The 26,047-nt window shown below is 40.3% G+C and overlaps 1 protein-coding gene across 1 annotated transcript; it reads left to right on the plus strand.

The window, feature by feature from the left end:
* Positions 1 to 1,418: 1,418 nt before the first annotated feature.
* Positions 1,419 to 18,079, plus strand: LOC121854261 (stress protein DDR48-like). Its single transcript, XM_042348801.1, has 3 exons — positions 1,419 to 1,516; positions 10,578 to 10,739; positions 15,156 to 18,079. Exons 1-3 carry the CDS (start codon positions 1,512 to 1,514, stop codon positions 16,120 to 16,122), a joined length of 1,134 nt encoding a protein of 377 aa, XP_042204735.1. The 5' UTR covers positions 1,419 to 1,511; the 3' UTR covers positions 16,123 to 18,079.
* Positions 18,080 to 26,047: the final 7,968 nt, after the last annotated feature.

Consider the following 26,047-nt stretch of genomic DNA (forward strand, 5'->3'; position numbering starts at 1 on the left):
ATATGTATATATATATATATATATATATATATATATATATATATATATATATATATATATATATATATATATATATATATATATATTCCTGTAATTATTTTGTGCAATGGCCATATGTCATCAAATATTACATATCGTAATATTATAACGTACTGAACGTGAAACGATCCTGTCCTTCATACGTCAAGGCGCTGAAGGTTTCTTGAACTTTATTTTCTCTCTCTCTCTTTTCTCTTCTCTCTCTCTCTCTCTCTCTCGTATATATGTATGTATAGATAGATAGATAGATAGATAAACAGATAGATAGATAGATTGATGGTAGGACACGGACATTTAAAGAATGTATATATATATTTTTTTTTTATTATCTTATTTTCTTCATTTTACTATAGGGCCTCGTCCGTGGCCCACCTGAGAACCACCCCATGGCCCACCAGTTGAAGACCACTGCGGCCCTACACTTATTGTACAGGGGCCCTTATGGTTGTGAATATATCATATAATGAAATACTCGGTGTACACTTGAAACAAAGTTATACGCTGGCACGCTGCTCGACAAATTAGTTTCAGTGGGCCCCCAGGTACAGGTGGGCCCTAGGCCAATGGCCTACTTGGCCTATTGGTAAATCCGGCCCTTCTTCATGGAGTCAAAATGAAAAGTAGACTGCAGTATCTCCCTAACCCCTTCACTAGGGGGACGCTACTCTTGATATCCTATTTGGTTAACGGCTAACGCCAGGCGATTTTATTCAGTTCAGAAGTACCCCGTACACAAGGGGTTAACTTTGGCAACGGTTGAACTACATAATCATCTTAGAAGTTAGAAACTTCAGAACATCAGGGATGACATTTAAATCCCGCCGCTCAGTGCGGCCAAGTTACCCCTAGAGTGTAAAACTCCATTAACAATGTAGGGACTAGGGAACAAGCTAGTAACCTGAATGCAGACTTCCGATCGAGTCATAGCAATTTTTAAGGTAGAAATATGTTATAAACTTATACCTAACCAGCATATTTTATCCATAGATTTTCTGGGCTTGTGGAGGAATGACGTTAAATAAGTATTTGTTTATTAAAATTCTTTGAATTAAAAATAAAAACTCTGCAGTAATAAAATATTATAAGGAATATCACAGCAAAAAGTTAAAATATACCCTGAGATGAATTAGTTAAATTTGTATGTAATAAGGCTTTCTATTTGACTCTGGCGCACATATCAGTGGATGATGTTGACGGCCAACATGAAGGAGTCATGTCAAATAAGTATTTGTGCTTATTAGTTTCATGTAGATTAAAAAAAATAACTTATAGAATTCGAATATTAAAAAAAATCGGCCAAATATTTAATTATGTTCAGAGATAAATTTATTTATTTTTAACGTAGACGAAGACTTTCATATGACTGGTCTAGCGGTTGGCGCACATTTCAGGCAAGGCGAGAGCTTGTGGACCCGGCGTCTTGAAGCCTTCTATCTTTTCTTCATTTATCCTGAGATTTGCAACTCATCAACATGAAGTAAGTGGCAGTTTACACATTTTGGTCATCTAAAATGTGTACGTTGACCAATAGATCATTTATTTCGCAGGATATGTCTTAATAAGCGTTGAAGAAGATGTCCTTGTCGCACGGTTTTTAACGGTCAAGGCAAATTCCTTCACTTGACAATGAAGTGTTTTTTTTAGTTTTATTGATAAATGGACTCAACCTACCATGGAACAATTTTTCTGTACGACAATAATTACATTATTAACAATGTTCTTGGAATCTTCCATAGGTTTGGGTAGGGAATGTGTATGTATATATTAAGGAAATGCGGCAATAAATATTTCACGGCACTTCCAGCGTGTCTGCTGCTATGCACATTTATGTCTGCTCATGCACGTTCATGTCTGCTGATATGCACATTCATGTCGGCTGATGTGTACATTCATGTCGGCTGATGTGTACATTCATGTCTGCTCATGCACGTTCATGTCTGCTGCTATGCACATTTATGTCGGCTGATGTGTACATTCATGTCTGCTCATGCACGTTCATGTCTGCTGATATGCACATTTATGTCGGCTGATGTGTACATTCATGTCTGCTCATGCACGTTCATGTCTGCTGATATGCACATTCATGTCGGCTGATGTGTACATTCATGTCTGCTCATGCACGTTCATGTCTGCTGGTATGCACATTCATGTCGGCTGATGTGTACATTCATGTCTGCTCATGCACGTTCATGTCTGCTGATATGCACATTCATGTCGGCTGATGTGTACATTCATGTCTGCTCATGCACGTTCATGTCTGCTGCTATGCACATTCATGTCGGCTGATGTGTACATTCATGTCTGCTCATGCACGTTCATGTCTGCTGGTATGCACATTCATGTCGGCTGATGTGTACATTCATGTCTGCTCATGCACGTTCATGTCTGCTGATATGCACATCGATGTCGGCTGATATGCACGTTCATGTCGGTTCATGCACATTCATGTCTGCTGATATGCACGTTCATGTCGGCTCATGCACATTCATGTCGGCTCATGCACATTCATGTCTGCTGATATGCACGTTCATGTCGGTTCATATCATATGCACACTCATGTCTGCTGATATGCACATCCATGTCGGCTGCTATGCACATTCATGTCTGCTCATGTACGTTCATGTCTGCTGATATGCACATTTATGTCGGCTGATGTGTACATTCATGTCTGCTCATGCACGTTCATGTCTGCTGATATGCACATTCATGTCGGCTGATGTGTACATTCATGTCTGCTCATGCACGTTCATGTCTGCTGATATGCACATTCATGTCGGCTGATGTGTACATTCATGTCTGCTCATGCACGTTCATGTCTGCTGATATGCACATTTATGTCGGCTGATGTGTACATTCATGTCTGCTCATGCACGTTCATGTCTGCTGATATGCACATTTATGTCGGCTGATGTGTACATTCATGTCTGCTCATGCACGTTCATGTCTGCTGATATGCACATTCATGTCGGCTGATGTGTACATTCATGTCTGCTCATGCACGTTCATGTCTGCTGGAATGCACATTCATGTCGGCTGATGTGTACATTCATGTCTGCTCATGCACGTTCATGTCTGCTGATATGATGTCGGCTGATGTGTACATTCATGTCTGCTCATGCACGTTCATGTCTGCTGATATGCACATTCATGTCGGCTGATGTGTACATTCATGTCTGCTCATGCACGTTCATGTCTGCTGGTATGCACATTCATGTCGGCTGATGTGTACATTCATGTCTGCTCATGCACGTTCATGTCTGCTGATATGCACAGAGCAAAATAAAGAAAAGAGAATGGTCACATTAAAAGAGTAAGTGGTAACTTGATATCCAAATATCGTAAGGCTGTATCAAGGAACTGCACGTGTGATCCACTTCAGTCCAGGTTTAAGTTTGGGCCCATTGCCAGTCGGAGAGGATTCTTCTATCCCGTCCGATGTTATCGGTAACTGGCAACCGAGATCATCCGTGTCTGGCGCCTGAACTTCACAGGAACTCTTGCAGGGTAGTGCCTCGACTGACTCCAGCTTGGGAACGTCGTTAAGGACACGAGCAAAGTTAATGTGCGCCCTGCAATTATATTTCCTTAACAAATTAGCTTGATGTAATTTAGGCTTCTTGGGGAAAGGGGTGAGAACGGTCCAACAAAATCTATGGCTACCCGAGAAAATGGCGCTAATGATGGGTAAGGGTTTAAGAGGAACAGGACGGACTCTACCCTTGGTGGACATACGTGGGCACTGATCACAACTACAAAAAAGGCTCTAATATCCGCTCCCATACCTGGCCAGTAAAACTGATCAGCAACCTTCATATAAGTCTTCCTACGAGAACAGTGTCCTGCTAGAGGGCTCTCGTGAGCCAGAGAGAGAATGTTACTACGACAATCAGCAGGGACAACAAGTAAAAACCGACTTACTTTGGCTGGTTGCTTGGACGACACACAAGACCTATGTAACAGACCATTAATACAAACAAACTTGTAAACAGACCCATCTCTAGCCTGATCCTCCTTCCCGGGAAGTCACCTTCTCCCTTACCCGTGTCAAAGTGGTACACGAGGCTTGAATCTTGGCGAACTTCTTGGGCGTCACAGTCAGTGGCAATAATTTCGGCAGAACCAGGGGATGCAGTCGTTTCACCTTCGCCGACCGTGTTTCCATAGCTTGGACCTTTGCTGGAGGTGAGGTGGCGGTGAGGGTGGTGAGGCGACTTCGGCAGGTGGCAAGGAGACTTGCGCTGGTGGCGAGGAGAGTTAAAGTTTCCGGGTCGTTAGGGTCACGAACTCCGGGAACATTACCAATGAGAACACTAGCGAATTTAATGGGCGCTCTTACCACATTAGACCAACCATTGAAATAGGGGCAACGCAGGTAGCACCTAACAACAGGGAACTGGTCAACACGACCTACATAATCGGCGACACTGACCTTCGAGCAGCTGGAGACGTCAGCGTCAGGCAGGGCTTCCTCAGAGACAATAATGCACGAGCAGCCGGTGTCCCTGATGATAGAAGATGCCCAAGACCCATATATTGTTCCGCTGACACAATAACGGGGGCAGCTCCTGTCTTCCAAACAGAATCCGACCTTGTAGCTGGGCTGCTGAATGTCGGTAGATTTGAAGGCGCAGGGATTCCTGGGACAGCGAGAACGAATGTGCCTTTCTTCTCCGCAGTTGTGGCACCGCATGGCTGGTGAACTACTACTACTACTACTCTACTCCCGTGAATGGTTCCTCGGAGGACGGAGGCTTCGTGTTCTTCACGGGAGGAGTGGGAGACTTGGGGTAGGCGTTGCGAGCGGACGCCTAGTTGTCAGCAAGTTCTACAGCTTCTAGCTTCGCTGGTCTGTGTTTCTTGATGAAAATTCTCAAGTCTGGCGGTAGAGAAGACAAAAACTGATCTAATATCATAAAGATAGTAAGACAAAGGTTTCCTCAACCTTTGACGCCTCTAGCCATTGTTGGAACAAACGACCCAGGTGGATTGAAAATTGCTGGTATGTTTCCCCTGCTCAAATCTTTGTTCTGCGGAAATCAACACGATAACCATCAGAAGTTTTGTTAAACCCTCGCAAGAGAGCCTGCTTCAACAAAGTAATCTCTAGTGATGTCGGCAGACAGGGACGTATAAATCTGTACCGGTTTACCAATCAGTAGGCTTCCCAATCTTACAGCATAGCTATCTTGGTCTACACCAAGCAGCTCAGATACCCGTTCAAACCTAACAAGATAGGTGGTGATGCCTTCTCCTTCACTATAAAAAGGCAAACTAGGTTTTACTACATTATCTTGTATAGGGCCAGAGGATTCTGCTCTATTTGGAGCATTAATCCTAGCTAGTTCTGTCTTTTTCTGCCTGCAACTTAACTAATTCGAACTCTCTCTCGGTTGCGTTCCTCGCTCTCTCCCTCTCTGTTGCGTTCCTCTCTCTCTCCCTCCCCCTCTCTCTGTGTTGCGCACCTCTCTGCAGTCTGTTGGGTGACCACATACCGACCAACCTCCGCACCTGTCAGACCCAGGGCCACCGCTTGACCTTTCAACTCCTCAAAACTAGACATACAGTAATGATACAAAAGGCCAAAAGTCAACGTGACAAATTAAACAACTTACCCCGCAACTAGCCAAAAGTAACTACTTCGTGGCTCAATCCAATAATTAAATGATTCGATCCGGCTGGAGGAAACCTTGTTTCGCACCCAGCCCAGTTAAATCACCTCGGGGAAAAGAACCGCACCAGGTGAATCAACAACAAAATGCTATGGCAGCATCCACAGTGCACCCCAACCAACACTAATTAACTTCCCTAGTCCAAGGGAGAGCAACAAAATTAGCACAACAGAAGGAAGGGATGAGCACCAAACAACACTTACTTCCGGACCTCAGACAGCAAGTGGCACGCATAAGGCGACTTACAACAAACACCGGTAACAAATGTTAATCCTCAGAAACCAAGGTTAGAGACAATCCTGGCAAGGTCGCCACTTGTAAAGGCCTGGGACTTTGGGATATAAATCCCTTGCTAGCCTAATCAGGATCTTGTAAAAGGAAAGTCAAGAACCATGGGTTTCCGTAACAAACAACTCTTAGAGATTGACATCTCTTTACTACGAAGAAAAATGGCACTCACAAATATTAAAAAAACAATTACGGGAGTCAAACAATTAATAGAGTCAAACAATTAAGGGAGTCAAACAATTAATTGAGTCAAACAAATAGGAAGTCAAGCAATTACGGGAGTCAAACAATTACGAGAATCAAACAATGTATAGATATTTCCAAGGGCGGCGGCCCGGTGGAATGTTCAGTAAAGCGGTGATCCGCTCTTGGGGAAGGTCCAGGGCAGCTTCTTCACTTGGCGCCGGCGTTGGTGGGCGATGTCTTGCAACACAGGAGAGACGCCAGGGCACAGATGGTGGATAGAGCGTGGAGGAAGTGGCGATGACGTGGCAGCTGGGGTAGGTGTCTGGAGTTTGACAGCCGAATAGAGAAGGTCTGGGGAATCAGCCCACGAGCCCCAGTTGCTTCAGATGAGCACACAACCAGAATTTGAACGAACAGCGGGGTGCAAGTACAGCTGTGTTGACAGCTGGGTAGTATCTGTTGTGTGACGAAGCAGCAGCAACCTTCTCACCTCCGTCTAACCCCCCTCCCCCCTAGTGGGGGACGCAAACAAGCAAACGAGCGGCGGACAACCATCCTGCTTGTTACCGCCCTTACAGGTAGACCCACCGCCCCAGGCGATGACGGCGTCACATATGATGTGTTAAATGCCCTTATTGCCACCCCTGGTAACCCCCTCCTCTGTCTATTTAACCTCTCTTTTGATACTGGTCAGCTGCCTCACTCATGGAAGAATGCCACCACCATCCCAGTCCCTAAACCAGGCAGACAAGATGAATATCGTCCAATATCCCTCATCTCCTGCTTCTCAAAGATGATGGAGCACATGATACTCCACCGCCTCTACTGGAAAATTGAAGCCCACCTGCACCCTGACCTCTATGGTTTTCGCCCCGGAAAGAGTACTGCTCACTGCATCGCTCACTACATGGCAAACACCTCCGCCAAAACCTCCCTCTTCGTCGACTTCAAGGGTGCTTTTGATAAAGCCAACAGTGAAGTGATCCTTGAGGGCCTCACTCACATGGATGTGAAGGGCAAACTCCTCACGTGGATTGCTGACTACCTCTCCCATCGACAGGCCCGTGTCCGTTTTCAGGGCCACTACTCTAAGATCAGGGACCTTGATCTTGGCACGCCTCAGGGAGGTGTACTCAGCCCTACACTCTTCAATGTTCTCATGAACTCCATCTGCCGTCTCAACGTCATCTTTGCTGAGCGAGCCCTAGACGGTCACATCATAAGCTACGCTGATGATATCCTCCTCCAAATCACTACAGTGCAACATGAACAACCTATACTCTCCACGTTCGCCCGGACCGGTCAACACTCGGGCTAGTCATCTCACACACTAAAACCAAGTTCATCTCACGCTTCCGGCGTCAGACACCACTGATTCTGCAAGGACAAGACATCGATCAAGTACGCACCTACAGGTACCTTGGTCTACCTGTGCGAGCCACTACCAGAGCCACGACCTCCGCTGTCGCCGCCCACGTCATCTCCCAGTGCCGCCAACGAACGAGGCCCCTCCAGTCCCTCACTCACGGCCTCAAAGGAGCCTCTGTCAGGGTCCTACGTCTCATGTACATTGCCATCGTCAGAGCTGTCATAGATTATGCCTCTCCTGTCCTTGTAGTTGCCTCCCAGCGCGAGAAACAAAGCATAGAGAAAATCCAAAACAGAGCGATGAGACTCATCCTCGGCTGCCCTATGACCACCAGAATAGAAGTCATGCAGCGCGAACTAATCCTGCCTCCCGTCTGCGATCGAATTACTGCTCTCAATGCCATCCTTGGTGTTAAACTTCTTCGCAGTGAGCAACCGACTCCCCTGTTGCGCTCACTGAACTCACATCTTAACACCATCCTGCGCCGGCCTGTCCCCATTACTTTCCCCCCTCCCTCTCAACTCTGGCCCGTCCACACTGCTGCTGACATCCTGCGTTATCACCTCTACACCCCCTCGACCTCTCTCCCTCCCGAGTACAGGGGTATGCTATAACGAATCTAATTGGTTCTAGAACCTTGTTCGTTATAGCATTCATTCGTTATAGGATTAATCCGTTCCAGGCCCCCAAATACAACCACTTAACACTGAAAAATATAATATAAAATTGTAAAAATTGTAAAAAAGTGCATAAATATGCATCTAAATCCCTGAAATAATGAGTATCATTAATACTTGTAATAAAAAAACAATAAATTAGTAAAAAAAAAAAAAATAAATAAATAAATAAATAAATAAATAATGTTCGTTGTAGGAGTTTCGTTCGTTATAGCATTCTCAATTTTATAGGTAAAACCGTTCGTTATAGGAATATTCGTAGTAGGATCCGTTCGTTATAGCATACCCCACTGTACACTCATCCGCCTCTACCGCCGTGGACCTCCCCGTGTGTTGATGTCGTCCACACCTTCCCTGGTCGTAAATCCACCCAACTGAGGTATATGCTCAAACTTAACTGCCTTGAGCAGATTAATGATGTCGCTTCCTCTCTAAAGACCTCCCACCCTCCTATCCTCGTCTACTGTGATGGGTCTGTTACCACGATTGGGCAGCGCTGGGGCAGCTGTGTGGATTCCTGAGCGCCAGGCCTGCAGGAAAATCAGGGTCCACGACTGGACCTCCTCCACTGATGCTGAAAGCATAGCCATCCTCGCGGGCATTCATGAGGGGGCGACCTATGCTCGCACTGAACGCCGGAACCTCCTTATAATCAGTGACAGCACTTCTGCGCTAGCGAGGCTCAAATTACCCTCCCCCTCCTCCCCTGCCGCCCAACACACCCTAGCCGTCGTTGCCGGGCTAGAACAAACTGATGACTTCCGTGTCAAGTTTCTTTGGATCCCGTCACATATAGGAATAACTGCCTGTGACACTGTGGATCGGCTTGACAAAGAAGCTACACAAGAAGATACTGAAGCCACTCTCGCCCTCTCCCTGAATCATCTCAAATCTCGCATACACGCCACACAACGAGAGGCATTCAACGAAAATTGGACACACCTGAAACAACGGGGTAGTGTCACACTATGCCACTATGACGCTGTAACCGGTGACGACAACCTCCACTACAAAGAATATCAATCCCTGACTCGATCTCAACAGCTTATATACATGAGACTGCGCCTAGGGTACAGGTACCTATGGGAGTACATTGGCAACCCTGAGCCTCACTGCACTGTTTGTAAACTTTGTGGCCAACCCGACTCTCACACCCTCTCTCACTACATCCTCACTTGCCCTATGACCTCCTCCTATAGGTCCCCAGCCGTTACCAACACCTCTTCCCTCCCAGACCAGATATCCCTCCTCCTAGTCACAGGCCTGGCATTTGACATTATTAGGGACCTGCCACTCTTTGCCATAAACAGATAAAATGTACCGGGAACTTTCCCCCCACACACTCATCATTCTCTCACTTTATGTAACTTGACAGAACCTATGACCCTTCAGGCTTTTACGCCCTTAATGTACGAGTCATAAAGGCAAGTATGAACTTTTCATACTTCCCTGTTGGGCGCTGTAAACGCTTCTGCGCTTCACCTTGCACAGGATATAAGGGGGTGCCCAATAAACTAGCCCCCTCGTGGGCAAATCTGAATCTGAATCTTACAGGTAGACCCTGCTGCCATATGGCATCACGTAAATTGTGACGAAGTCCCAGATCTGACTTTCTGGCTCATTTACACAATTGCAGGGCTCAATTATTTCTCTAACTTTAACATCACAACATACATATTATCTTATCTCACTCTTGATTTTTTTTATGGTTCTATATCATTATTATTATAATTATTATTATTATTATTATTATTATTATGATTATTTAATTATTATTTTTTATTATAATAATTATTTATTTTATAATTATTATTATTATTATTATTATTATTATTATTATTATTATTATTATTATTATTATAATAATATTATTTTTGCCCCCCAGGCCCTGATATGGGCCAGTGACCTGTGCCCGGTTGGGCTAATCACGGAAAAAAGAAAAAATCATCGATGAAGTATTTACGTTAATACAGTAATTCACCTTTCGACATTAACTCCAAAATAATGATTCCAAGAATTTGGAAAGGTAACCTAACCTATATTTAAAGTCCAAATAGCAAAATATTAACTCACTAGTAACTCGTGGGGATGTTAAAACGAATCTTAACCAATAATGCTCGACTATTTTATTGCAATCACTTGGCTTTAACAATGCAGTCCATGATTAACCGTTTGTGTGTTCTTACTCCTACTTGAGGTCTTTGAATATTATACTACAGTATACAGAATCACTGATACAAGATAAAATTTCCTTAGGTTGATAAAATTTATTGCTGAAAGAGAAAGGTTAATAATGCTAAAGATTTTTTGTTAATTTAATATACTGTACTGTATTTTATTTTCTTCCAGGGTGCTGTTCTTGGTGGCTGCGAGTTTCTTATTGGTGGGGGACACTTGGGTGGATGGTTTGGCTAACCCCATGGATCTAAAAAATTTATCAGTTAAAACCGTGGATAAAGATATACTGGGGGTAGCCGAAACCCTCCAGGAGAACTTAAGATTGTCTAAAAGGTGAGTCCGTAGATAGGAATTCCTTCATCAATATTTCACCTCTATTTGCATATACTGTACTGTACAATATACTGTACTGTACAGCACAGTATCGAGTCAAGGCGGACAGAATTTTTCTTAGTACAGATACGTACCAAATTGTTTGATGATTATCTGTGCCCAATACTAGGTTGCTTAATGTGAAACTATTTGTCAGAAGGTGTGCCAATGGAACCTTGTAAGAATTTTCACATGCAGTATTTTAGTTGAATTTGTGCAGGATAATCACCATCGATATATGGCACTTTACTACACTGCGTGGGTTAGCTATGATTAAACTATTGGCAGCCCTCCATGGTGTCCGGTTTCGTGCATATTACTGAGGTAATTCTTGCTGTTTTATATCGGTTCAACCCCCTAGCAACTGAACCCCGGTCAACTCGACTAAATTCGACTAGCATGGATATAGCGGTTAAACATAAGGTAAATTTGCATAAGCGCACCACACTGTTAGAAAGTAAAAAAAATATATTTTTCTAGTGTATTTGTGTGTGTTTAGACCGAATATGACCATCATTTCCGTCGTAAATTGACCGTTTTTTTTTGGGGGGGACGTTTTCCGAAAAAAAAATGGCTAAGCGAATAAAAAATACACAAAAAACACAAGAAAAACAAAAAACAAACCTAACCTAACCTAACTGACTCTCACCATATGATGGAATTGCCTATTTCTTACCTTATTGTCGTCTCTTCTTTGTCTTTGGGATAAGAGACAAGTTAGGACAATGCCACATATGTTGGTTTTTGTGATATTTACATTCAGTATTGCACTTATGACACTTTACTGAGGTTGGGAGAACATCCGATCGAAAAAATGCTACAGTTTCTTCCCTTTTTTTCCCCCCAAAAACTCGCAATCAGCTTCATATAATTTAAGTGACACCCATCACAGACTTCCATGGTCGGAAATGAATATGAATTTGGAAGTATGAGAGACCCAAAATAAAAATCGATTTTGATTGGGCCAAAAATACCGCGAATTAAACCAAAAATCATTTTAATTGGTTGCAAAAAAAAATAAAAACGCTTTTGATTGGCTGCGTGACGTGTACGGGAACGCATGCGCGTGATGATTTATGAAGAAGACACGCAGTGTGGGAGGTGAGGTAGGCGATAATGGCGGAAGATTAATGGAAGAAAATAGAGAAAATCTTGGATACGCTATCTCTGTTATTATACATTTGCAACTGTAATGTAATAGATGAAAATTATCTTATAATTAGACGTCTTATTCGAATATGATAATAGATTAGTAGTAGGAATGTGTGGTGTGAAAATGCAATAATACCAAACATTAATAAATCGTGTTATATAAGTACTTTCCTAGCCCTGGAAGTCACCAGTCCCAGTCCTGATATGCAGACATTTTTATCTTTTATTTGGAAGTGGCTACGTAGACAGAAATTCCCGGCTGGGCAGACTGGAGGCTACATAGCCAGGGTGTTAAAGTTTGATTGGAAAAGTCGTGTATCTTGATTTGTGAGAGTCGTTAGACTTAGTTCCTTAAGTTTTTATTTTTTCCTTTCTGGTTACGTTAGGTTTAGTAATAATAAAAAACAAAACATTTATGGGCTGTTCCTGAGAAACTGAAGAATTCCTCTATTAAAAAGTTTCCTAATGTTGCACGTTATTACTAAGTAACTTGTTCTACAATAGTTAGGTTACGTTGGTAATTGTGAAACGTGAGAATAGCCAACACGGACCAAACCTAATGACTCGTATATCAGGAGATATAACCTTTTCAACCAAACCTAACATCCCGGTGACGTACGGTAGTTTCCAGTCTTCCCTGCCGGGAATTCCTGGGTAAGTAACCAACTTTTTTTTGTGTTGTACAGTATTTTTCATATGTTTACATTGTTTTTGTTGTTTTGTACTGTATATCATACAGTAGTACTTGTTATTGCAGATGAGTAATTGCTCTTAAGACATCAAAGTTTGTCTGGTTCATTTTCATAGGTTACAGATTTTGAAGTAAGGCAGTTGGCCAATTTATATACTGTACTTGCTTCTTGATATCCTTAAGTTCTAAACTTTATCAATTTGTACAGGCTTTTTTTTTTTTTTTTTTTCACCAGGGCACATGTCAATGACCCACATCAGGGCCTGGGGGCGAAAATATAATAATAAGAATATTAAAAATATAATAATAATAATAATAAAGGACCATAAAAGATACAAAAAAACAAAATGAGACACGATATATGTATGTTATGTTGTGAAAGTAAGAGAAACAATTGAAACCCTGCAGTTGTGTGTAAATGAGGCAGAAAGTCAGATAAGCAATCTTGGACTTGGTCAAAAATTTTCTGATGCCATATGGCAGCAGGGTCTACCATAAGACAATACATTAGGCTTCCAATATCTTCCCAGGCGGTAGCACCTCCCTGTTTGATAGCTGCCTACTACCCAGAAAAGGGCCACCAAATTGGTGTTTGTAGTTAAGACCTCATACCACGAGAGGTCAGAACGACTTCAACTGCCTAGTTGATATTTTAACACGGGCAAGAAGAATTTAACAATTTTATATGCATCTCAAAAGACATTCAGTCAAGTGTGTACATCTGCATCTGGCGGAAGCTGGAGCTACAGGAGGTCACAGCCTAAAGTTAAAAAAGTCACAGGTACAGTAAATTATCCGAGCTAACTTCTTAGTTGAGCAAGAATTGTTTACCCTTGGAATAACCTGCAGTAGAATGCAGTGATGGCACCGAGTGTGAACGCAGGTACAGTACGTTCAAGTGCACGTGTATGCCCAATGCTTACCAACAGTGCATAACCGAGAATTGACCGGATAGAGATGATCTGTCGTGAAAAGGATTAAGTAATTAATGTAAGAAGGTGGCTAGATATTGAGAGAATTTGTGAGATTTTGCAGAGAGGTAGGCTGAGATGGTTTGGGCATATGGAGAGAATGGAACAGGGTGATTGGGTCAAGATATGGCTGAGTGAATGTGGAAAACAGATCTAGGGATAGTCCAAAAATGACGAGAGGAGAGGTTGTGAAAAATTAGTGACGAGAGCTACCATCAGATAATTATGGCTAATTCACACAAGCATGGCAACGGTGACACTGGTGTCGAAGGAAATTTGGTCGCTGATATACATTGTAAATTAAAGGAAAAAGAAAAAAAGTTACATCCATTTACAAAGGAACATTTGGTCAAAACTGTTAATTGGGATAAAAATGGACTTATCAACCCTTCTTAACGTGGATTTATTTCATCAAGGTTCACATAAGAAACTTGTACTCACTCGGCTTATGTGCACCATATACTGTACCTACATTGTCTATTTGCTGAACTATATACCTACCTGCATAGTTTATATAATATGCCTATCTAATTGTAAACCTGAATGACAATTTTACTGGATGAATATTATCTATTTTTAAGGGTTTTGTAGGAGATACTGTGTTTCGGACGATAAATAATTTCAAGGAAGGTGCGATGTGAAGAAAAGTACGGTACTGTAGTCAATGGTATCAAGTTGGAATGCGTGTGCGCGCACAGGAATACCTGTAGTTACTTAATGCTGTTTTTTGTACGCTGTTGAATTAGTCACTATAGTGTTTGTGTATGGTGAGAACCTAGTGTGACTTGGTGGTGTTTGTGTATGGTGAGAATCTTACGTGACTATGTGGTGTTTTTTTGTATACCAAGCATAACTTAACAAGGAATCACTGGACAACCAAATCCAACCTAAGCAAGCCTAATGTAAGTTAAGCCTAACCTGACCTAAACCAAACCAAAATTTACTTTACCTAAGTTACTCATACCAGAATTAACCAATTCTAGCCCAACCTAACCTAGCCTGAACATACCAAACCTTACTTAACCTAATCAAACCAATTACAGTGTAATATAATTGAATATAACCTGATCTAGCCCAATTTTATTCAACAAAGCTAAACTTGACAACCAAATCAAACCTAAGCTAAAAAAAAATCTTGTCTAACCTTACCTAACTGATCCTAAACAAATATTATGCTATCTTGTTTGTTAACTACATATTGGTTGGGGATTAATTGATTTTCATATATTGAAGAACCAGTAAGCAGCGATGAGCATGAATAGTTTAGCTTGATTTTTGCATATGGACGAAGCTGCTGCTAGTTCAGACAGGTAAACCAGACAGATTTTAAGTGCTCTGTTGTGAAAGGGGAATAACAAACAAGATTACTTTTCATTCATCAGTAAGCATAAGGAATGACAACAAATGAAGGAAGAATGTATGTGTTTGTGGATTCCAGCCACATAATTTTGGTAGGAAAAGAATTGAAAATGAGGAAATTAATATGTATACCATGTTTAAATTACCAAACCAAGTTCTCCATGTGTGTGTGTACTGTATGTACCATTTTTTTCACAATTACAGATCTGAAGATCTTCCTGAAAGTACCAAAGATAGCACCATTGAACCTGCTGAAGAAAATATAGCTGGGAAAGATGAATTACAGTGGAAGGATGTCACACCGAGGTCTGATGAAGACTACAATTCTGACTATTTATCTTCTGATGATGTCATAGATGATGATGCTGGTAACACAAATGATGACTCTTGTGAAATTGATACATGTGACGATTCTTCTTTATCTGATGATGATGACTCTCATGGTGATACATATGACGATTCTTCATCTTCTGATGATGACAAAGATGATGCTGATAACACACATGATGATTCTTATGAAGGTGATACATATGACGATTCTTCTTCATCTGACGATGACGACGACTCTTATGGTAATTCATATGACGATTCTTCATCTTCTGATGATGACAAAGATGATTCTTATGAAGGTGATACATATGACGATTCATCTTCATCTGATGATGACGACGACTCTTATGGTAATACATATGACAATTCTTCATCTTCTGATGATGACAAAGATGATGCTGATAATACATATGACTCTTATGAAGGTGAAGCATATGCCGTTTCTTCATCTTCTGATGATGACTCTTATGGTGGCACATATGACGTTTCTTCTACTTATGATGATGATGACTCTTATGGTGCTACAGATGACGTTTCTTCATCTTCGGATGATGATGACTCTTATGGTAATACATATGAAGTTTCTTCATCTTCTTCTTCTGATGATGATGATGACTCTAATGATACATATGGCGTTTCTTCTGATGATGACTCTTGTGGTGGTACAGATGACGTTTCTTCATCTTATGATGATGACTCTTTTGGTAATACATATGAGATTTCTTCATCTTCTGATGAAGATGACTCTAATGGTGATACATATGGCGTTTCTTCATCTTCTGATGATGACTCATATGGTAATACTTATGACGATTCTTCATCTTCTGATGATGAAGACTAAGATGATGACAACATATCTGGCTACTCTTCTTTATCTTCTGATGAAAATTAAGACAAAGGTGTCAATCTGGCTACTATTCTTTTATCTTATGAAGACAAAGATGATGAGGTTGATAACACATCGTGTGACTTATGAAGGTGACATCTGACTATTCTTATTATTTTCTGATAAAAATGAAGACAAAGATGATGACTAAACATATTCTGATGATCATGACATATTGGGAGTTAGATAAGGATAACGACTGGGGAACCTGCTGAATTTAACACCTTAGGCTTGTGCTGAAGACCCTGAGAGCAGCTTAGATATCACCACAGCTTGTCCACCCATGATGACAATGAAATTAGCTGAAAATGACGCTTTTGGGTCTGGGGTTAGGTTGTAGTACATGCAATACCCATGAACTGAGATACCTACAGCTATTGGTGATTTGGAGGCGAAGATGACACCACTTCCTTTCTGTGGACTTAAAATGATTGTGTCATTGGTTTTCCACTTGCATCATAAAAAACACTGGTACCTTTGCACTAATTGATAATTTAGATGTTATATTAAAAGGACTCATATTTTTGAGCAGGTTTGTAACACCAGTTTTCAAGAACTCTAGTGGATAAATGTGTTTCCTAAACATCCCAGCAGTTATTTGGAAAAGCACCTTGATGTGCTTTTAAAGTGCATGCTTTAATGTATGAGGAGACCTGTTTTATTTATTTTTTCTTATTATTCGGTTTTTAACATTTTAGGGATTTGTAGATTTTCTTTCGGCTGTACAGTACAGTATTAGGTAACTCAAAAGAGTAGATTGAAGTATTTTTGGTTGAAGTCATGAATTCATGATAGTACTTGAAAATGCGATGGGAAGTTTGTAAAATCCTAAAAAGCACCACATAAATTCCAAACTTATTTATGAAAAAGAAGATAAATAAAACAAATGGACCTTTTCGACATGTTCAGAAATGGGTTCAAGATAACGGCAAACTGGATTCAAGTTACATCTCATTACAGTCAGTCATATCCATAACGCTTATTAAACATGTGGAACAGAATAGTTGTTACGGAACTGTTTGTGCTATATTTGGCTAATTTTATGGTTTAGTGGTCATATAAGGAGTTGAAGATTGACAAAATATTGTTTTTGGAACCTGTGTAAAGTAGACATTCATAGTGTGTCTAGGGGTTAAAAAATTAAGTCATGCCAATTTATTTAAGTAAGAAAGTTCAGGTGCTTTATATTTACATTCAAGTGTTTAAATTTGGTGTGCCACTGATTTTTGAGCCCAATTTTACACAATGTTTTGGCGTATGTTCTATAAACTAATTTTGAACCTCTGAACTGAACCCTAAAAACTTAAGTAAAATAGCATGTATGAGTTACCACTTTTACAGTACCCAGTTTAAATAGCTTTTAAACTGATTTCTTTTGTGTTTATAAGATCAGTGTGTCGTTATTAATTCTAATGTTAATACAGCATATTGTTAAAATCGTGCTGCGACGCGAGGATGGAAGTAAAGTGGGTGTTTGCGTTCCCGTTCACTTAAAGCTACAGAAATGATGACCATTGTAGTTTTCATTGATCATCACTACTGCTTAATATTTGATTCACTTGACTAGTTTTACGAAATTAAAAAAAAATCTTAAAGTACTAGGTTACCTTAACACCAATGCTGCTGTTATTGAAGAGGATGCAGTTTATATAAAAGCCAAGGGTATGGCGAGGTTCATTGTATCCAGTGCTGCTATCATTAAAAAGGAAGCAATTTAAATGATAGCAGCACTTGATACACTGAATCATAACAGGAAATAAAAGAATCTTTTATTTTTACTTTTAATATCTGGTAAACTACTTAATGTATCTACTGTAATGGATTGCTTTTTATTTTGTTGAATATGGAATGTACAGTGAAACTGCAAGTGAAGTACAAAACATGCTGTCGTGAGTACAAGTTAATAAAAGTCTGATTAAAGATTTGCATTTTTATGTAATCCACAAAAGCCTGACTTAATATAACACTCACACTACAGTAATAATTGTTTGATTGTGGTAATAACATGTACAGTAATAAGATTTGAAAGTAAAATTAGTGTTTTGATGCCCTGTGAATGGTATTTGGCATACTGTACAGTACGAACATCCAAAACATCTTTCATAAAATTTTGCCATAGTTCAACTTAATTTTAAAATAATGTTAAAACATCTCAACCACGTGAAAAAGAAACAACCTATAGCTTGAGTGGCAAAAGTTTCTGTGCCAAGAAAAGGTAGCTGGAGAAGATTTGGCATGGTTCATTCACCCAGATGGCACGGTAATGCAGAGGGAACAGCACAATAAGCTCCTGCAGGACTTGAAGCAGAAGAGGGAGGAACGGGGACGGGTGTACATGGGTTATATTCAGAGGGAGGGTAGTGGAAGCAAGTGTGCCGACAGAGCCAGGGGGCAGCAGTGCACCCTCCATCTGCTCTACCCCCCCCACCAGGGAGGTGGCACCAGCTCCGCCTACCAGCCAGGAGGAGGCGAGCGCCATGTAAACACTGACATTTCTAACCACACCCTGCAAAATATAGTGTACGTACTTGGCAAATGCTGCAGCTTCTGAGAATGGAGGGGGGCCGGAGTTACTACTAAAAGCAGAGACGTTACCGAGAACAAATTCTGGCTTGAATGTCGTACACTAATACTGACACGTTCCTTGATAAGAGAGAGGAGTTTGAAATACAACTGAAGGTACACCAACCCGATATTGTAGAGGTTGTAGAACTGTTGTACAAGAACAGGAGAATCGACCCAGAGGAATGCGAGTTCAGTATTGCTGGATATGACTCATTTACGAACCTTTCTCAAGAAACTTGCAAGAGGGGTGTGGTTATCTATGCTAGGCAAGACCTTAGAGCCAGCCAGGCAAGGGTACAGGAGAGGATGTTTTTGAAGAGTCCAAGTGGTGTAAAACTAAATTAAAGGGTGTATCTACAGATCCCCAAACTGTGGCCCATTAAATCAAAGGAACTTAAGAACCTTAATAGACAATGCAGTGATGCTCAACCCTAGCCACCTCCTTATCATGGGGGACTTTAACTATGGCGACATCAACTGGAGAAACGAGTTCATCCCAAATGACTTGAATAACCCTGCTACTCTTTGTAGAAACTCTGAGGGATAATTTTCTGTTTCAACATGTTAGAGACCTGACATTACAGAGGGGAGCAAACACCCAAGCCACTAGACCTCATCATAACAAGCGAAGAGGGTATGGTGGCCAAACTGGAACATCTTGCCCCAGTTGGCACCAGTCACCATGTAGTGTTGTCATTCAGATTTAACTGTTACCTAGTTCAAGATAAAGGCAGGCCAAGGTGCAAATATTACAAGGGAAATTACAAAGGGATGAGGGAAGATATGAAGGGTATCAACTGGCCTGACCCATTTAGGCACAAGAACGCAGACACTATGCTGAATATCATAACTAGTAAAGTGACCCATTTGATCGATAAATATATACCCAAGGCCAAACCCAGTGCCTCTAGGAATACAAGGGAATCCCTACACATGAACCATGCGGCGGTCGACAAAGTTAAGAAAACCCAGAAATTCAAGACGTGGGTTAGGTCAACCGATGAGCAGGACAGGAGATGTATGCAAGAGCCAGAAACCAAGCAAAGGCAGAGGGTAGAAGGGCTGAAAAGGAGTTCCAGGGGCTGGTTGCAAGCGAGGTCATATCAAACCCAAAAGCGTTTTACCGCTATGCAAAGTCGAAAATAAAATTGCGAGTACGAGTATCAGACCTGAGGCTTGAAGATGGTAGGTAGTTATGCAGATTCTGACCAGGATAAAGGCATTGAACAGCTTCTTTTCCTCAGTGTTCACAAGAGAGGATGTGATTAACCTTCCTGTGTTTGAGGACAGACAGTTCGACACAGCACTGACCTACATTGTGTTCACAGAAGAGGGTATAAAAAATAAACTGTCAAATCTAAAGGTCCATAAGAGTCCCGGCCCTGACATGGTGCATCCCAGAGTACTAAGAGAGTTGTGCAACGAGCTTGCCGAGCCCCTGAAGATCCTGTTCTGTAAGTGCCTGGATGAACAAAAGGTCTACATGACTGCAAGCAGTGTGTGGTGATTAATGGCACGAAATCATCATCTGTACCTGTCACATGCGGGGTACCACAGGGCAGTGTATTGGGTCCGCTGTTGTTTGTTTGTTTCATAACTGACATGCCTGACGCCAAGTTATTTCAGGAAATCAAGAACCAAGCGGACTGTGAAGAGCTGCAGAAGGATCTCTGTGAGCTCCAAGAATGGTCTTAGAAATGGCTGCTGAGATTCAATGTCACGAAGTGCAAGGCTGAACAATTAAAAATATGGAGGCAGGCAACTATGTTCCAGTGGGACTGAACAAGTAAGTGGTTTCTGTGATTTACAATTGAGTCTAGAAGTGCTTGTGCTTTTGTTTTACATTTGCAAAATAAGATGGACAAGTGCACAAACATTTGAGCTTTGTCTCCCTTGTGCTGCACCCCTAGTAATATTTACCCAGCCTCTAGCTTATAATTATGAGGTTAGTTACTGTTTTTTTTTTATTGCATTTTCTTCTCATCTGGGTAATTGTGGTTCAGATAGCCCTGTGCACATGCATAATGAAGCAGTGTGTTGGCATGCAGTGGAACCACGAAGTACAGTGGGTTACAGAATTACCTGCCAAAGAGGTTGAATGTGACACTTGTTTTAGCTTAGTTATTTTTTAGTCATTTTAAACTATGACATTAATTTTTTAGGATCTATTGGATTGCGAGCCAGACAGACTTAGCCTTCCAGATGAAACTGCTTCCACAAACTATGTAAGCAAAGTAGTACCACAACTTCTGTATTAGATCACACCAAGCAAGAAATGCACACCTAGGTGACTGTACATCATACATATTTCAGATGCTTATTTGTGCCTTCTCTAAATTTGCACATTTTCATATTCCAGGCTTCAGATGATCTTGCTGACCTACCTAGAGTTGAGGAAATTACAAGCTATGTACAGGATCAAAACCGTAAGCGTGAAGACTTGCACAACCAGGTGAGTGTGAGTTGTGCTTATTTATATTAAGTCTGAGGCTTGAAGCCCTTTAAGATAAATGACAATTATTGTGATGCTGATAAATCAGTCTGTTAGGGACAACACAGCAGTGATTTGTCTCCCTCTACTGTGAGCTATCCCTTCAAGTCCACTTCCAGGCAGTTCTTCTTCCTCCCCAAACAAATCTTGGCAACATCAACCAAAAATAGTAATTCATTCATTCACTACTGTAACCCAACTTCCTACTGAAGTGGCATTTGGAGTGGTGTTAGGGATCTACCACCACTCCCAACCTCACCTGACCACCTCACTGGCACCACTCTCGAGTGTGGCAGGAGTATTGTGAAAATAGCAAGCCCAGCTGACAAGGACTTATGTAATGTATAAGGTTATGTTGATATGTAATAGATAAGACAATGTTTTGTTGTTGTTGCATTTTTCCTTATTTTTTCCTTTCTTTTATGCAGCGTAACAAGAATGTGTTAACTGTGGTAAGGCCCATGGGGGTCAGAAATGTCTGGGACCAGTCTGTTGTTTTCACTGTAGTGAGGTGTACCTAGCCTCTTCAAGTGAATAAGACCAGTTGTGACTCGAGAGAGAGATACTTCATATTCACACGAGAGACAAAGGGGGTAGTGGGGGGGGGGGGTAGTAACTCAAAACCTGTGATTTCCGATAGAATTGAAGGTCTAAATCGTCCATAACAGATCGCAAATCATCAGAAAAAAAACATAAACCTGCACTCTGCAGGTCTAAGTACAGGGATGACCAAAACTTAAAATTTACCTAATATAGCCTATCTCGAATATAAGCATCCAAATACTTATGAAACATAAAGTAAAATTTTACCCATTAATTTATATAAATGATGATATATCCCAGTGGTTCATAAGTGAATCATCAAAACAATAACAGCACTATCTTATGTTTACCTAACATCAGGCATTCTCAAAACTAAGTCCAGACAATGTCATTACTTCTAAATTGACTCATATCTCCATGACAGCTGAGCTGGTGTGAACATGGGTGATTTTTATGTCCATAAGAACATAAAAATGGAGGAAACTGCAGTGGGCCTATTGGTCCATACTGGACAGTCCCATTTACACCCAACCCCTATCACTCATGTATCCATCCAACCTATGTTTGAAGCTGCTCTTCATGGCACATTTCTTCACTTATGAAATGTCCATAAATTAGACAATAAAAAAAAAACCCATTAAAACTTACCTGAAAGTGGCATTTGTTGTCTAAAGAGTCCACCTTTGTACTACCTCTGACTGCAGTGGTGAGTTTGATAGAGAGTCGTCTGCTGGGAAACTGGTGATGTCATTGCAAATGGCGGCCGTTTCTAAAGAAATAAACTTTTCTATTATTATAGCAGGACTTTAAACTTTTATTACAGATTATATATACCGTATCACTCTATGAATGTGGCGGAGTGTATTTCATATGTTTACCCAGAACCATCAACTCGTCCATTGCCTAAACTATCGTTTGCAAAAAATGAAATCACGAGATTTGGTAACAAAGCAATATGTACAGTCAACCCTCACTTTACGCGGTTAATGTAACCCACAGGGTACCGTGGAAAGTGAGAAATGCGTAAAGTGAATAACATAACATATGGGATTAATTGAAATAGAGACCGGGCCGACCCCCAAACTCCACTTTTTGACGACACACAATTATGTTGTAGTAAAAATATTATCTTAACTTTATGATGGTATGCACACACAATTAATAATTAAGAGAAATATCAATAATATGAGGTTTTTTAACACTTACATTAGTAGAAAAGATGGCTGGGCACACGGGGATGGGCGGTTGGTTCCGAGGCAGAGGGCAGATTATTGGCCCTCACCTGTATCACTTGTATCAATTGTATCACTATCCACCACAGAGGCTTGCAGGGCCTCTTTGTCAAACCCCCCAAAGTCCATACAAGTCCATATCCTCACCATAATTATCACTATCACTGACTTGGGCCGGCTGTGGTGGGTGGCGGGTGAAGAACTGGTAATGTTTTGATGACTGGGCGCCCTTGTGCGCACCATGTTCGCGCCGCTTACACAACATGGCGGAGGGCGGAAGGTTTGGATCCAAAAATGGCGCGCCTCGCCAGCCGCTCTCCGCATAAAGGGTTACACGCACCGCGGAATGTGAGCATCCTGGATTCCGGCAGGGCACCGCGTAAACGTGGAATGTGGGACCGCGTAAAGTGAGGGTTGACTGTAATAGCCTTTTGTGTATTTTTATGATTTTCCACTCCTAATATCTTGGTTATGAGTAAAGTGCACCAAGTGTCATGAATGAAAATTGTCTCGTCTTGTTTTGGTCTGAACTTTATCATAAGCATTAAAAAAAAAAAATATTTATATATCAAATTATGACCTCAACTATAAATTGACCCATTCTAGTGGTGTTTTGACTTGGTTCCTGGACACAACCACCTTCATCCCTTAGCTAGTTTGGATTCTTGCCCATAAAACAAGCTGAACTTAATCCCTTTTTTTTTTTTTTTTAAGTTTCATTAATATCATCAAAATGAAAAGGTTGTTCCATATTTTAAAGTTTATGACAGCAAGTTCCAATCAAAAGAATTTAGGGCAAAGTTTATCTCATTGTATCCAGTGGACTCTACAGGTATTGTTAAAAAAATTGTCATTTGTCCTGATGTGATGGATTGGTTTTATTGGTACTTTTACTTACTTTTATCCTCTTTACCACTGATCGGCTCGTTAGCTGCTTGGGCGATCGGTCACGTCTCTTCTTACTTTTCTTTTTTCCTCTTCGCCAAATGATCGCCTCGTTAAATATCTCACAGGTCAGAGTTGGAGTTTGGTTCATCCTTCCTGAATCTAGTGGAGAGTGGCTGTTTACAGCATTTTCACTGAACCATAGAAAAAGAGTACAATATCTGCTTCAAGAACAGGGGTATCTTCGTTGGTAATCTTGCAGGACACTTTACTTTGCCACTTGGCCATTAAATGGGCTTCATACATTAATGGTTTGATTTTTTATGCCACATTTCAGTTTGTATGTAATACTGTACTGTATATATACGACATGCAAATACTGTACAGCCAACAAAACATTTACAAATTCTGCTTTCTGAACATAACTACGGTACTGTACTGCTGGATCCAAAGGGAACAAAGAGAGACAAGCATATACAGCACATTCTTTGGTATCTTTTATTCTCATTTACAAATATGTAAAAATGTACATAATATACATTATTTACAAATGAAATTACTATTATTTACAAATAAAAGTGGATTTTATGGATAACTACAGTCATTAAAAAATGACAATGGCACCATAACACATTGATGAAACAAAAGCTTCATCATTATGTTAACAAAATAAAAATAAATTCTTTTAAACAAAGACAATTCAGCTGTTGATGACAATGGCACCATAAAAACAAATATGAAGCTTTTTTCCTTTGATGTCTCAAGTAAAAATCTTTATTATGAATCATATCTATTATCTTTTGTTATTGATGCCTTCTATAGTAATTACAGTATACTGAAAACTTGTAAAAGGTGAAAAATAATATTGAGTTTAACTACTTAGTGATCGTGAAAAAAATATAATAACCAATATTTGATCACATTCATTCACATCTGAATTAATAGTAGTATAATAGTAATAGTACATCAGTCACAGCTCCTCATAACTTTCAAAGCATTTTCTGAATCCTACAATAAGGGGGCTTTGAATTAATGGAGCAGCATTTATTCTTAAAAAAAAAAAGTAGACATTCTAAACCGGGTTTTCTTTTCTAGGGAATACTGTACTATACTGCATGGTAATATACCTGTATTTTGCCTTGGGAATATTTTCTTAATGTGTAAATCAAGAATGTTCTAAAATCTAAATTATTCCCATTTAAATGATGGCTGCCACCTTGTCAGAAATAGGAACGAGTTTACTGTAGACATTAATTTAAATCTTACATCTTAGATTAAGTGTATTTTTTTGTTTTACTGTGATATGCAATGACCATTATTACATTGTTTTAACTATTATCATAAACATTATTTCAACAAAAGTATATGTTGGCAAATTTGACCCTAGTATCCCATTATTTAAAGCTATTGTTATCATATTACTGTTGATCTTCTGTATGTTGCACAAACCATCACATTTGACCATGGAATACAGATTTAATTAAAGTGCCTTGTACACTGCCTGCTAGGCTCGGTCAATGCGCAGAGCTTATCAAACATTATTATTTACACTAAGTTATGTTAGCATAATGTTATCAAGATATGACATTTAGGAATATGAAGAGTAACAGGAGATATGTATAATTCATCATTAGAGCTCTCAGTCGACTAGTAGTCATAAATGTTACATAAAAGTGGTAAAATTTCAACAGAGTAGCATATTTTTTCCAGATTCAGTTAAACTAAAAGTTGAAAGTATGTATTATGATTCATGTTAGGATTCAGAGTTATGATCCATCTTAAAGGCTGAAAGTTAATTTCTTAAATGAGATAAGCCTTATGCTAAACAAATGGGTTAATTTTGACATAATTTAACATTTAAAGTACAGTACAGGAATAAGGGAGTTACTGTAATGTGACTTTGAAAATTGCATCATAACCATAAATCATAAAATGTAAAATTATATAATGATGAAAACTAAATAACAAAAGGAAAAACAAAACCAGATATTTAAAAAAAAAGTGAGATTCCATTAATGGCTAGGATAATAAAGATAGTGTATCAAATCTTTCATTACTGAAGAGATAAAATACAAACACAGTATAGGTACTGCACAGGTATTATCTCTATCCTATGTGCTTCACAGTGACCCCTGAACACATCCTGTTAGAAACAAGCAAACCA

Source organism: Homarus americanus, unplaced genomic scaffold (assembly GCF_018991925.1).
Source record: "Homarus americanus isolate GMGI-L3 unplaced genomic scaffold, GMGI_Hamer_2.0 scaffold54443, whole genome shotgun sequence".
Taxonomy (NCBI): Eukaryota; Metazoa; Arthropoda; class Malacostraca; order Decapoda; family Nephropidae; genus Homarus; species Homarus americanus.

Excerpts from the sequence above, each read along its gene's own strand:
- LOC121854261 (XM_042348801.1), top strand. Across the intron at positions 10,740-15,155 it reads AACTTAAGATTGTCTAAAAG|ATCTGAAGATCTTCCTGAAA; the intron begins GTGAGTCCGTAG and ends TCACAATTACAG.